At 38.4% G+C, this 13991-nt stretch overlaps 2 protein-coding genes across 5 annotated transcripts in view; both read left to right on the forward strand.

The window, feature by feature from the left end:
• Positions 1-7707, forward strand: part of ank1a (ankyrin 1, erythrocytic a) — a 41811-nt gene extending 34104 nt beyond the window's left edge. For 2 of the 3 annotated variants that reach the window (XM_041998303.1, XM_041998301.1), the window contains 4 exons: positions 600-683; positions 1033-1185; positions 2369-2467; positions 3610-7707. In XM_041998303.1, the coding sequence (XP_041854237.1) occupies positions 600-683; positions 1033-1185; positions 2369-2440 (309 nt within the window). In that variant the 3' untranslated portion in view covers positions 2441-2467; positions 3610-7707. Of the gene's footprint in view, positions 1-599; positions 684-1032; positions 1198-2368; positions 2468-3609 lie in introns of those variants that run through there. The other variant, XM_041998302.1, reaches the window with a different exon arrangement.
• A 1003-nt stretch (positions 7708-8710) lies between these two features.
• On the forward strand, positions 8711-11407 carry LOC121649486 (eukaryotic translation initiation factor 4E-binding protein 1-like). Of its 2 annotated transcripts, XM_042000351.1 has the most exons (4): positions 8730-8810; positions 8909-9172; positions 10398-10586; positions 10716-11407. In XM_042000351.1, exons 2-4 carry the CDS (start codon positions 9037-9039, stop codon positions 10745-10747), a joined length of 357 nt encoding a protein of 118 aa, XP_041856285.1. In that variant the 5' UTR covers positions 8730-8810; positions 8909-9036; the 3' UTR covers positions 10748-11407. The 2 variants fall into 2 exon arrangements, with proteins under 2 accessions (XP_041856284.1, XP_041856285.1); XM_042000350.1 differs by having other exon boundaries at positions 8711-9172.
• Positions 11408-13991: the final 2584 nt, after the last annotated feature.

Raw genomic sequence — 13991 nt, forward strand, 5'->3', positions numbered from 1 at the left:
AACCAGTTGTGATTCTGTAGATGCACATGTTTCCACTTACACTTAAACTTCTGGGTCAGTAGCATCAAAACAAGTCATGCATCGTAGAGATCTGGATTAGGTCTGTCCTCAAAACAAACATCCACGTTGCTCCTCTCCTGCTTGTCTTTAAACTTTTTTGTAGTTACACATATTTGGACTGCATCAGCTAACAACTCAACAGCAGCATGTGTGTTGATATGAGCGTGCATTAGTGAACAAGCCCTGGGTACTTTGTACATCTCTGAAAGCCCCATTGATGCAGAGCCATATTTACAGGTTTTAGAGGAATATATGCTGCCATTCAGAGAACAGCTTTTTAAGAGAAAGTCTTTCTTATTCCAGCAAGACACAGTAAAACCACATCCTGCACATATTACAACAGCATGGCTCCAGAGTTAAATGGCTTAATTGGCCTTTGTGATTGTCCAGATCTGTCACCCACTGAACAACTGGTTCTTTATGACATAAGAAATACAGCAAAGGAGGCTTTTAGGGTGGATGAATTGCTAAAATCACCTGGTATTGTATCAAGCGGGATTGGTTCACCGTTAAGTGGTTAATGCTTTTGTTATTCACAGGGCGATGAGGTTGAAGATATTCCTGGGGAGCAAGTAAGCGAGGAACATTTCACAGATGAACATGGAAACATTGTCACAAAAAAGGTCAGTGTTTTTGAAAAATGTCCTCAAATTAAATGTATTGTTTTTGATTTGTTTTTGTTTTGTTTTTTTGTTTGTTTGTTTGTTTTTTTCATTAAATTATTTTAGTGTCACACTGCTCACTCAGTATCCCCTCAAAGAATGATTATTAAACTAATAATCATAAAACTCTTCATCATATTGACCGTTACAAAACAGATATATTTTATTTTTCAAATACAACTTTCTTTCCATAAACACCTCCTCACCTTTTCACTGCCTCACCCTCCCCCCCTTCCTCTCTCTCTCTCTCTCCCACTCACCCATCGCTCTCCTCCACCCTGCTGTGTGTGAATGTATGCATGTGCGATAGATTGTGCGGAAGGTTGTGCGCAGAGGAAAGGGTTCAGATGAGGAGGTGGTTCAGGAGTTGAGCGTGGAGGGTTCTCTGCAAGATGCGAACGAGCTGGAGGGTGATGCTGAGCAGTACATGAGCTACGCCATCCTGGGTCGGGACAGCAGCAAGGTGGGCTTCTGATCTGCAGGCACCTGTGTGTCTCACCTGAGGCTCCCATTACTAGCTGCAGGGTATGCAGTGAGGCCTCAGAGCTGAAATAGTTTGAATTATATGAGATCAAACAGTTGAAAACCATGTGATGAGGTCCTGATTGGTATGAAATAAAAGAAGAAGCTAGATTGCAGCGAATATTGTAAAAGCTAACCGTTAAGCTTGAATGTAGATTTACAGGCACTCCTTCATAGTCTTTGCATAAGTGCATGACCACGCTTTGTTTTAAAAGATCTGGCAACTTTCAGATCAATAGACCTGTTTCAATGTTTGTCAGAATCACGTTACCAGAGAAGATAGAGACACGTGTGTTTGGTTACATACATGCTTACTTTCTGTAACATAAATCTCTTTCCATGTTCCTGTGTCATACTTATCATCTGCATTTAAGAAGAAGACAGTTCTGCTTTGGTGTTCTTATTTGATAAAGGGGCTCTTGTTCATCAACTCATTAAGAGTTTTATCATCTTTCTCATCACTAAGTCATGCCAGCACCTCAGATGTTTGTGTCTCAGACATTAATGAATGAAATGATTGTGGCTCCTTGCAGGTGTCATATTTTCAGATTTCTTCTTTCACTGGTTACCTCAATGAGTGATTCTTCTGTTTGTTGCCTTCATTAAAGCTTACAGTCCTTCAACTGTGACTTCTGTGTGCCTAATCACTCAAACCAACACTAAATCAGAACTGGGTCAAATATTATTTGCAGTAATTGAATAGTTTTAAATGGAAATGATGCTTCAGATTTGTTGGTGAAATTTACATGCATTGTTCAAAAACCAAAATACTATTTGACACTTTTCTGAACCACAAATAGGCTCACCTGTCTTTCCCACTGCCAAACCATCCCTTCTGTCCTTGCTTGACTGTTCATATATTATTTCTTTCTTTCTTCTCATTCACTTCTCCACATTTCTGTTACATTTTATGTTTTGTTTTCCTGTTTGTTTTTCCTCTGTTTCCCTATGCCATTTCCTTTGTCTGCTGATGTATTCCTGTCTTTCCTTCTCATCTCTCCCTGCTTCTATTTCCGTCTTCTTTACTAATATACCCTCAACCTCTTGCTCCTGTCATCACCATCTCTTCTGAACCCTTGAACCTCCTCTGCTGTCGACTCCCTTTTCCCCTCCCCACGCTGTAGCCCGATTCTGTGGATGTGAAGAAAGGTGCTCAGATAGTGAAATGTGCCAGTCTGCGGAGAGTTAAGCAGTGAGGCAGACTGAGGGCTGCGTCCCCGCAGGTATGGGACTGACCCACCTTGCCTCATCTGACCTTTGGGCAAAACCATTTAATCCAGTCTCTCTGGATTAAATGCATCTGAATGTACTTTTAATAAACTAATAATGATATGTAATGTGTGGCTGGCATAGAAAAATTACACATAAACTATTAACTAAACGGATAGTACAGAAATATAAGAAAAGGATCTTGAAATCCTAAATACTGGAATAACAACTTATGAACTAGTGGCAAATCTTTTCTGGATTGAGATAATTTTCATCAGTATTAATTCACTCATTATGGAGTGAGAAGATAGCAAGATGACTCTCACTGTAATGTTCCAGTAATTTCCAACCTGAATACAATAGATAATGCAACTGCTTCTGCAAGTGCTTTGTCATGTTTAAAATAAAGCATGGGGTTATATTTGTGAATAAATAAAGCTTATGGACACAGAATATGGTTTATGTTTGCTTAATTGAACTTTATAATTATTATCGTTATAATCATCATTGCAGAAAAAATAAGTCCATCTTACAAAAAACAAATATACACAAATATAATTCCATGGTTCAAAGATCCAAAGAGGCCATGGAAGCTGTACTAAGTTGTATTGGGTCAGTTATTTTCATTCATGCATGTGACAAAGGTTGGCACAGTGTGGGATCAGCAAAACCAACAACCAAGATGGATCTTGCAGTGACATGTCTCAAGGACAAAGCTGAGAGGCCAGTTGTCCAGAGAATTTGAGCCCCCTCAGTGTGTCTGTATGTGTGTGTTTGGTGTGTGTAAGCATGACATGCCCTTTCTAAAGGAAAAAGCCATGACATTCCCAAAATTACTGACATTTAAAGTGACTCACTGCTGCATGTTTAACCACTTTTGCCAACCATTTTTGCTTTTGCTCTGGCAGAACAAATGTGGTATATGTGTGTTAGTGATCAATAAAGATTTTATATTTCAAAAAGCTAATCATTTGTGTGATATGACAGGATCAATTAAATCTTATTTTGAATGTGGGCATTTGTATCAAGAGTCATATAAGTTACTCAAAAATATTCATATATGCTTCAACTTGTTTCAGCTTGCATGCCACCTGTTGCAAAGAGAAATAAAATGTGTGTATTGAATCCAAATTAGTGTATTTCTTTCTCTCTGCAGAGTTCTCCACAGGATTCAACCCCTTCACCAAAACCATCCTACATGGACACATGACCAGCAGCAGCTGACAGGAGGAACACCACACCTGAAAAGGCAGACAAATGGCAATGAAGACCCCAACACAATGACAACCACAGTGGCTATGCCAACAATCAGCACGCACCAGAAGACAAAGGATATAGATCTACTTGTAGTTTTTATTAACTTGTTTTGTTTTTTTAAAAGAAACTATGGGGGGGAAACCACGTACTACTAGGCTAGAAGCATGATTTAGTACAAAACAAAAACCAAACAAACAACAAGAAAAAAAAAAACTAGCAACCAAAATGTGCTTCCTGTTATCTGTATCAGCATGAGTGACTGCTGCCGCATGGCCTGTCTTTAACTACAAGTACTGAGGTATTACTGGGGTGGGTAAAAGGGCTGGGATGGGACAGGCATGCAAGATTTGGTCAAACACTGACCCATTTTTTAAACTAACGGGGAAACGTTTATCAATCAGCATAAGAATAAAAACAGTTTAAAAATAAGACTGAAAAACTGAGAAATACATCATATCTAGGCAACAGGTTGTTTCTCTCCTCCATGCCACACAAACTGGTTTTACACCCGTCCCAGTGCTCTCTGAGTCCAGTGAAGCTACACTTATTACCTAATGATATCAGTGTTGTACATAATATTATATGCACTGAAATGCTCTACGTGACTGTGTGTTACGTCTGTTGTTTATGTTATACAATCCCTATGCGATGCCGCTGACGCTGCTGTTTCAGGTACATAAGAAATTCCTCCTTGTTTTCATGTTCGGTTTGTTTGTCAGGACCTATATATTATTCTATATATTCTGAGATCTTTGTGGGTACAAGAACATTCAAATGTTGTGTCGCTCTGCCTGTTTTAAATGTTGGATTTATGTGGTTGTTTCTTTGTGCTTCTCACGTGCTCTCATCTTTTGCTTTAACATGTAAAACTGTAGAGGTGAGACAGTGTCATTTACTGTCCTGCAGGGTTTTTGAGCTTTGAGAGGCAGGTTTACTGCAGAAAACTGCCTCAGCTTTTCTCTCCGAGTGTTTTTACCTTGAGAAGAAGTTGGCGATTAGAGATTTAAGTAAGGGATTATGATGAGAGATTGAACTAATCTACCATCCCACTCCTCTGCCTTTTCTTGCCCTCACTGGGCCGAAGTCTTGTGAGATTTGTGTTTATAAGATGTCTGTCTGAACCCTTCATCTGACATCCCTGTTCATCCCCTCAACCCTGCAGTCACTCTCTCAGTAGATGTAGCAATCCTGTCCTCCTCCAGCAGGGGGAAGGATCCCACCTTCAGCCTACAGCTGTGTCCGTTGACCTCATCATGCAGTATTTGACACCATCACACAAGGTGCACTTATAAATCATCTCTCCAACACCTGAAGATGTCACTTGATGAGGTAGCTGAAACGCTGGAAATATTGTAGCACTGGTTCGACTGGGCAAAAGATGAATTTGTAGGCTGGAGAATGTCGTGGCAAGGGTCGAGGTCGTGTTGAGCTCTGATGTTTGTCTCTTTGGCAGTTCTTTGGAGTGTAGCAAAGGCAGTCACCAATCACTGTGATGAGAAACTGTAATACTGACCCGTAACTGTGAGCCTGGCTCGTCCCGAAGCATGTCTCGTTTTACTCTTTAATTGAGAGTTTTTCTTTGTCATGATTTACTGTCTTAACTGTACTTCAGAATAAGCAATAACTGCTTACACAAGGAAAGGGTTGTCTGTGAGCATGTGACAAATGAGGGATCATAGTTTACGTTCTTCCGAAACTCAGACTTTCAGTCTGTTAATCACAGCTTTAGACTCCTCCTCACTCTTCTCGGAAATGATGTCAGTACATAAACATCTCACATCAAAAAAGAAAAACTATTGTTTCATCTATATGACATTACATCAACCATCCCATCTGTGAAGTGGCCCGTGTTTGATTTTATTATTCATCTGGGAATGTAGGTGTGTTCAGACGGCTTTGAACCTTTTTTGTTCAGTTTTGAAACCTTAATTACATTTATTTACACCGTGAAAGAAATCTTGTTTTGTGTGTGTGTGTGTGTGTGTGTATGTGTCTGAGTGTGCATGTGTGTATGATTTTAAAATCACATGTTCAGTCCTGGATAATGGGACATGTCAAAGTTGTTATAATATCACTAGAGGAAAGTAATACTGGGCAAAGACGATGTGTGTGTACGTCTAAATCACATATTTTTAAAAGTTGATTTACCTCAATATGTGTGCCATCTCACATTATATCAATTATCTACATGCATTTATTTCAGATGCTGCATCAGACATGAAATTCTTTATTAGAAAAATTTATATAAGCCACAACAATGTTGCAATAAGCACCCATCAATAAGTGTTTAGTAAGGCTTCACAGCCAGAGATGATGAATGTAAAGTCTTGGTATACTGTGAGTCTTGTTATGAAGTAGTCAAACATGTTGGCTCTGTGTTCCAGTAGATAATAAGGTATCTACTCTGTTGTTTCAACTTAATATCTGCTGTAAATTCTCATATGAATGACTTCATTACTCATTTCATCACAAACATACACAGAGGAGAGTTTTTAAGAGCAAAGCCTCAACATGGTTAAGATATACTGACAAATAACCTTTCATCAGATATTATTTCTGTTTTATTGTCTCACTTAATAACCGCAAAGGTTAGATGTCAATTTAGGGAACTTTTTCTAATGTAATGTTTATTTTTTATCAAATATGTCTAAATGAAGAGGCAGTGGTGGCAAACTACAGCACCATGGACAGATTGGCTTGGATTTCAGTGAGGATCAAATCTAGCGCCAGTCTTGCTAAGTGATGGAAACTGGTGCTGCATTTTTATCCAGCTCACTCAGTTAGCCATCTCCCTTCATTTGTACACAGGAAGTGTAAATAAAAAGAATAGTGAAATAAACATGGCATTAGGAAATGAAAACTCCTTAAATGAATTAATTTAACTATACCAGATAATCTCTATATTTGTATTTACCTCAGTAGCTCATTTTAGGGTTTATTTTATAGCCATGCCTATTAATTTCAAAAGCATATTTATTTAGGTATTTATTCAATATTTGACTGAAAAGGTATTCTATACTTTAAGCGTATATGGTACTATTAGCTTGGTTTCTAAAGCAGTGGATGTTTATAAATCAGCTGCTGATGTCAGAGTTAGTTTGAGGAGAATCAGATAAAATGAAAAATAAAAAATAAAAAATACAATAAGTGAGAGGAATTTATAGTTAGATGGGAAATCTGGGGAGGCCAAGTGGTTTCAAGGTGGCAAGCATTTTTCCTCAACACAGCCCACCCACAATCTTTTTCTGCCCTCTTACCAAATATGAAACTGAGCCAGTTCTAAGGCTTCCACATGGTGACAGTTTGAAAATAAAGGAGTCCAAGTGCAATCAGACGGCCTTGTGGTTTCGTCAGGGAAGTGAAAACTGGAGAGCCAGCACTGAGGGACTACTGAGACGATGCCATGCACCAAGTTCATGCAAAAATATTAACTCTTGCAAAAACTAGAGAACACTTGTATATTCCTTTAGAATGGATTGAAGACATTATTAACGCAATAGCATATTACTCGATACTAAGGAATGCAATTGCACACATGCACAGAAAATGTTTTTAACATAAAAGACTATATATAGCTATACATATATATATATATATATATATATATACATACATATATATATATATATAAAGTTATATATATATAACTATATATATAAAGTATATAAAAATATATATATTTACTTAGAATGCTATGCACCCTTACTTGTCAACTGGGATTCTACTTATGTTATGGATGTACTTTTAGCATCATACAGCTGTAGCTACCAACAGACTGTTGAGTTCTGGGTAATGCCTGCAACCTGGGGATAAATAGGGGTCTTGTGGGTATTTTAACTTGTTTTGTTTGCTTTTTTTTATTGTCATGGAGAGTCGAACATAGATTTAAAATATTCAATGTAAAAAGCCTTTTAATCCAAAATCCAAGAACATCTATTGACAATTTACTCTGTACACCAGCTCAACATTTACAAAATTAATAAAGAAATTAAATGTCTTTGTGTAGAGTGTCTATACTTTATGTGCAAATGGATCCAATTACTCATCCATTCTAGATAATCTTTCCATTTTAAAACAAGTACGTCTTTAGCAAACACTTCACGTTGCCTGTTAAAAAGGTGGTAGTTTATAGATTATATTTGATATGATCGAATGGATACGTAAAATATTACAATGCTAAATCTAAGAAAGTAGCATGTTTTGCATAAAAAGTGAATAAAAACAGAAAGTGATGATTTTTAGATCATTTGAATTCTGTAATAAACAAGAAAAAAAGAACAAGGGCAACATTTAAAAATTAGTAGTATGATTTGGAATACAAAGAAGATCTTACAGAAAAAATTTTCACTTTAAAAGACTGTTGGAGGAAATGGTCCAGCAGTTTAAGAATACCATTCATGAGTGTGAAATTGCCAGGAAAAAAAGGGGATTTAATCATTCATAATACAATCAATCATTTAATCTGTCAATCAGTCAATATAAAGATTTGGGGAATCTGAACTTGTCTTTAAGGATAAAAACCAAAACTGAAAAGCTGTGATCTTGAAGCTCTTAAAAGTACTGCATTACAAAACAGGATACTACTGTCAGTGAACACAGTAACATTCTACAAATTCAAGTTAAAACTTTATCATACAAAAGAATGCATCCAACTTCTCTGTGCCCGGGAACATGGGCCCAAAAACCAGAGATGTAGTAAGATGGAGATGGCGTAAGGGGAAAGGGAAAACTGCTCTACTGTCTGACAAATCAAAATTTTATTTGTTTATTCATTCATTCATTCATTTTTTATTATTATTCATGATGCACCATCAACTTTTGCTATCGGATTAGTTTAAAAAATCGGCATCAAGTATGTAACATTTCAAACTATTAAATGCTTTCCTGAACTTTATCCAAAAGAAAACACAATTTATAATAATCACATCTATTGCATAAATATGATTTGCCAGTAGAGGGCGGGAGAAGTTCATTTTGTCCATATCTCTCGGCTGCATTTCCCCCTGCAGCCTTTCTGTCTGTCTGTCCGAGTGTTTTGTGTGCATGTGGAAGCAGAGGAACGTGTGCTGAGGTCCTTTTAGCAAAGATCCTCGGCACTTTGTATGTGTATGATAGCGCATGTCGTAATGTGACGAGTTTAAATAGCACTCTTAATAATTTGCACTCATGAAAACGAGGTATTTGTTTTTATATTTCAGAAAGCAACCATTCTGTTAAGCCAAAGCAGTGTCTGACACCCTCTGGCTTTGTTCTGTCAAACCAAGGCTTCCTGTCTGTTTCGTGATATTTAGTTAGCTAGTTTTTAGCTTATTACAGTCCAGGAAAGATGTCCACTGACTGCCAGAACACAACTGCCAAGGCCATCCCGTCGACCAGGAAAGTGACCATCAACGACGTGGATCACATGCCCCACGACTACTCCACTACTCCCGGGGGGACCCTCTTTAGCACCACGCCGGGGGGTACGTGCGATCGCCATATGTCAAATTTATCTGTATGCGTGTGTGTTGGTGAAATCTTCCGTTGCGTCCGATCACACGGAACTCGCCCATTTAACAGCTGAGGTGTGTGTGCTCAGGCCAACTCCACGCTGTCAGCTGATAGCTCTGCTAAAGCTAGCTGCTAAGGCTAGCAAGCGAGTGTATGTGAAGAGAGGAGACACAAAGAAACACCGGGTTTAAAACATTTAAGCTATGCTATTATTTTGAAACGGGCTGTTTTGAACGTTAGTACTGTTTTGTGATAAAATAAAATGTATTTGGGCCTGTTATTGGGGAATTTCATCAGCTTAAGACACTTGTTGATGCAGTTCTGCTTTAAACCTGTGTTGTCGAGGGTCAAAGTCACATGATCATCTGTCTCTGGAAGCTGCGCTTGAAACGGCACCTGAGGCCTAATGTACACAAAGTACGGTTCCTTGCAGGAAGCCCAAAGTCCTCTAGAGATCGCTGTGCACGAGCGTTTACTCAGACCTGCTGCAAACATGTTTTTACTGAAGTTTCAGTTTGATTTAAAAGTCAGACTGTAAATAAATAACCACTGATTTTTTTTGTCCAGTTTGCACCGCAGATTTATTTAGAGTAATACAACACAAAAGACAGATTGTTGATAGTGTTAAAGGATTGTCTCTCATGCTGGTCTTTTCTATTGACTTGTGATTGACCAGTCAGTTTTCTCAGATCGCACCAGGGTAAGAAGTTTTAAGAGCATTCATCAGGGTTAAACAGCTGATTCTCACACAGGGCAGCTCGATTAGAGTCTTGTCAGTTATAATATATTTTTAGAGAATGAAGTACATGCAAATACCCACATCAGATGGAATATTTTTCCCTATCTGCCCTTTATCAGTTTCTGTTAACTATTACAGCAAAGGCACATGTTTGTAAATAGTTTCAATGTCCTGTCTGAATAAGTCTTCCAGATGACAGAAAAAAATAGATTATTTTCTTAATGTGAATCATTTGTGGATATAAGTTTATCATCATTTCTGCTTGTCATAGACAGTGATAATAACCTAAATACCATAAACATGCATACGTCACCACTGTGTATTCATTAGCCCTGATCGTACAGCTAGATGGAAATGTGAACAGTGGAAGCTTTGCAGAGCACAGCATAAATCATCATAACATCACTCAGTTGTACAGCACAGTTTTTCTCATGATCATCTCCTCTTCAAACAAAAAGGAAGCAGGATCATCTACGACCGGAAGTTCCTGCTGGATTGTCGTAGCTCTCCAGTGGCCAAGACTCCACCTCAAGGTCTGCCCAGCATTCGCGGCGTGACCAGTCCACCCTCCAAAGAGCCCAATGAGAAGACCCTTAATGGAGAAGTTTTGAACAACAACATCTCTGCACCTGAAAGTAGCAATGCTGGTACGTTCACACTTCAGAGAAACTTTAAACATATGATGTCTCTGAAAGCCGTAGTTCTGATTGGATCCTGTGCATCAATATTTGTGTAATGTAATTAGGGTTCATATTCAGTGTCTGTGTGTTTTCCAGGTGATGAGGCTCAGTTTGAAATGGACATCTAAGTGAAGACAAACAAGTATGAAGATGCTGTGAAGGAAAGCACAGGAGTACCTTCTCGTGACTCACCAAAATTTGTGTGAAGACAGTTTTCCAGAATCTTGTAGTTTCAAAGTCCGTCTATCCTTCTTATTGGTTGTTTTAAACCTCATTTACTGTATGTGTGACAAAGCGTGCCTTCCTGTTAGTGGCTCAGTTTTAAATCCACACTGAGAATTACTTTATGCCAACAATGCCTCATTTACCAACAATGAGAAAGACAAAAGGAAATGAAAACTTGTTCTCTGAATTTACAAACATTCCAGAAAGATTTGTCACCTGATGTGCTTTCCCTTCGTACCCCCTCTCTTCAGATGCTGCCTTCAGATGTTCGATACGCCGTATATGTAGTCAGTAAAAGAGAAGTGCTCCGCCTCAAATATTGCACAACGAATGTAAAGCTGGATTTTTTGATGACATTTTGAAACAATTTTCACACGGTTTGAAGGGTGACAAAAATCATTAAAGCAAACACAATAAAATCATGTGTTTTCTCTTTTTGTCATGTATGTTTCAGTGAGTAAGTCATATGTTTTAGTGACTCCTGTCTTCATGTTTAGACCTGAGTAATTTGCTGTTTTGATATGGAGGTAAGTGAGAAGCTAATAAACATTTTAAAGATGTAATCTTTGCACCTTTTGTGCCCTCTGATTCAGCACAAGTTGTATCAGAGGAATTCCTCAAGTAGTTCACTGGCAGCTGATAACCTCAGTCAGTGGACTGTAAGAAGAGAGGTCAATATACAACTGAACGTAGCAGGGAGAAACTCCCTCCTGACATTTCCTCTTAAGTCTCACAGCCATGTTGAATCAGCGTAACAATACATGAATAACAGCCAAAGATGCAAGTGCTCAAATACAGGTGAAACTCAACAATTTGAATATCACGCAAAACTTATTCAGTAATTCATGAATTAGCTAATTAATCAAAAACACTTGCAAAGGACTTCTGGGCATTCAAATGGTTTCTCTGTTTAATTAGAATTAACAATCACGAGGAAGGTTGCTGAGCTGACAGTTGTCCAGAAAATCATCATTGACATCCTCCACAAGGAAGGAAAGCCTCTGAAAGTAATTGCAATAAAAGTGCTGCATCACAGCACATCAATAAAAAGTTGAGTGGAAGGGAGAGTGTGGAAGAAAAAAGGTGGAACAACCAGGAGGGATGACCGCAGCCTGGAGAGGATGGTCAGTATAAGGCCATTCAAAAATGTGGGAGAGCTTCACAAGGAGTGGACTGAGGCTGGAGTTAAGCTTCAAGAGCCACCACACACAGACGGATCCTGGATATGGACTTCAAAAGTCGTATTCCTCTTGTCAAGTCGCTCATGAACAAAACACAACATCTGAAGCGTCTTACCTGGCCTAAAGAAAGAATGAACTTGTCTGTTGAGCAGTGGTCCAAAGGTCTCTTGTCTGATGAGCAAAATTTTCATCTCATTTGAAAATCAAATTGTTTGAATTCTTGCTTGTGTTGTTCTTACTCTCAAATGTAAGTCACTTTGGATAAAAGTGTCTCCTAAATGACTGCAGAATAGAATAGTAGAATAGAAATCATGGTCCCAGAGTCTGGAGGAAGAATGGAGAATCACCCAATCCAAGACACTTTAAGTACAGCGTGAAGTTTCCTCAGTCTGTGTTGAGTTAGGGAGCCATGTCATCTGCTGGTGTTGATCCACTGGGCTTTATTAAGTCCAGAGTCAATGCAGCTGGAGATTTTAGAGCACTTCATGCTTCCTTCTGCAGAAAAGCTTTTTGGAGAGTCTGACTTCATTTTCCAGCAGGACTTAGCACCTGCCCACACTGCCTAAAGAACCAAAACCTGCTTCAATGACCAAGAGACTACTGTGCTTGATTGGCCAGCAAACTCTCTTTTTTAGTTTCACCTTTAGTTTTCAGCTTGTGGAAAGGCAAAAGTGATAACAGAGGTATTTGTAAAATAACAGCTCTTGTCTTGTTGCATCAGTAATTCTGAATGGATTTTTTATATGCATATTAACATTATTAATTATTATTAACATTATTAACCAGACGAACATGCCCAGATCATCATGAATAGAATAGAATAGAATAGAATAGAATAGAATAGAATAGAATAGAATCATGTGATTGATGGTGGAATAACGCCATGCATATGCTCAGCTAGACTCCAGTGTGCATTAAGGTGTGCTTTGCAAATACTTAAAATTTCCATCTTTCTGCATATTTTTGTAAAAATTGTCAAAACTATATTACCACAGCTGAATTCTCGAACTTTCATTTTTGCTCTGTTTCTCTTGTCAAATGCTACATGCATCAGAAATGTGTGTGAAATGCGGCTATTAAGACCATGTATGTGTTCAGGGCTGGCAGGATGTGTGAGAACTGTCAGTCTCATTTTAATATCCATTTGTACCACCAGAGTCCAATTCTCATCATGCTTTCATTATCACTAAAGGCCAAACACTGGTCTTTTTGTAATTCACAAGCATAAATGGAAACTGCAATACTTACTAGACACAAGAAACACAAGGCATTAAAAGCTAGAAGAAAAAAATCCTAAAAGACAACCCCATCTGGTCTGGTCTGGTCTGGTCTTGGCTGGCAGTGTGGATTGGACAAATTCAGCTGATCCGTTCCAGTTCACCCTGTCTTCCCTCCACAGTAGCTTCACCTTTCAGGTTCAGAGTCTTTCCATTCCCTTACATTGCTCAGTTTGTTTGTTTATGTCACCTCTGCTTCCTGGCACTCCACCCTCCCCCTTCCCAAGATAAACAAATCCTGCTGCTTTTTTTCTCTGCCATTGATCCGGTGTGGTTTTTGTTGTTCTACCCAGAGTGCCTGTTGATCACAATCAACAAAAGAAGCCTGGTCAGGGAGGACAACTAATGACATGATGATACGTTTACTGCACTGAGCCCAAGATGTGGATTGGTGGGGTGAGAACAGTAAATGCACTAAGATGTAAGTCATTAAAGACCAGCAGGATTCAGATGTAAATTAATCTACAATACGTGTTTTAGCTATTCCAAACAGATTTGTTAACCCAAACAAGAAGACAAGGCCTGTGTATTTAGTTCTTTGCAGCAACTAATACTGAGAGATTGAATGAAAAATGCTTGTAATAAAATAAAAAAGCAAACAAAATGATCTGTCTGCAGTGTTTGAAGCATGTAATGGCCATGATATTTGACATTTCAGAAGCAAATAAACAAAGCTTTTGGTTTAATTA

The sequence above is a fragment of the Melanotaenia boesemani genome, chromosome 11 (genome assembly GCF_017639745.1).
Source record: "Melanotaenia boesemani isolate fMelBoe1 chromosome 11, fMelBoe1.pri, whole genome shotgun sequence".
Classification (NCBI taxonomy): domain Eukaryota; kingdom Metazoa; phylum Chordata; class Actinopteri; order Atheriniformes; family Melanotaeniidae; genus Melanotaenia; species Melanotaenia boesemani.

Excerpts from the sequence above, each read along its gene's own strand:
- LOC121649486 (XM_042000350.1), top strand. The coding sequence starts at position 9,037 with ATGTCCACTGACTGCCAGAACACAACTGCCAAGGCCATCCCGTCGACC. Across the intron at positions 9,173-10,397 it reads CTTTAGCACCACGCCGGGGG|GAAGCAGGATCATCTACGAC; the intron begins GTACGTGCGATC and ends TCAAACAAAAAG. Across the intron at positions 10,587-10,715 it reads ACCTGAAAGTAGCAATGCTG|GTGATGAGGCTCAGTTTGAA; the intron begins GTACGTTCACAC and ends TGTGTTTTCCAG.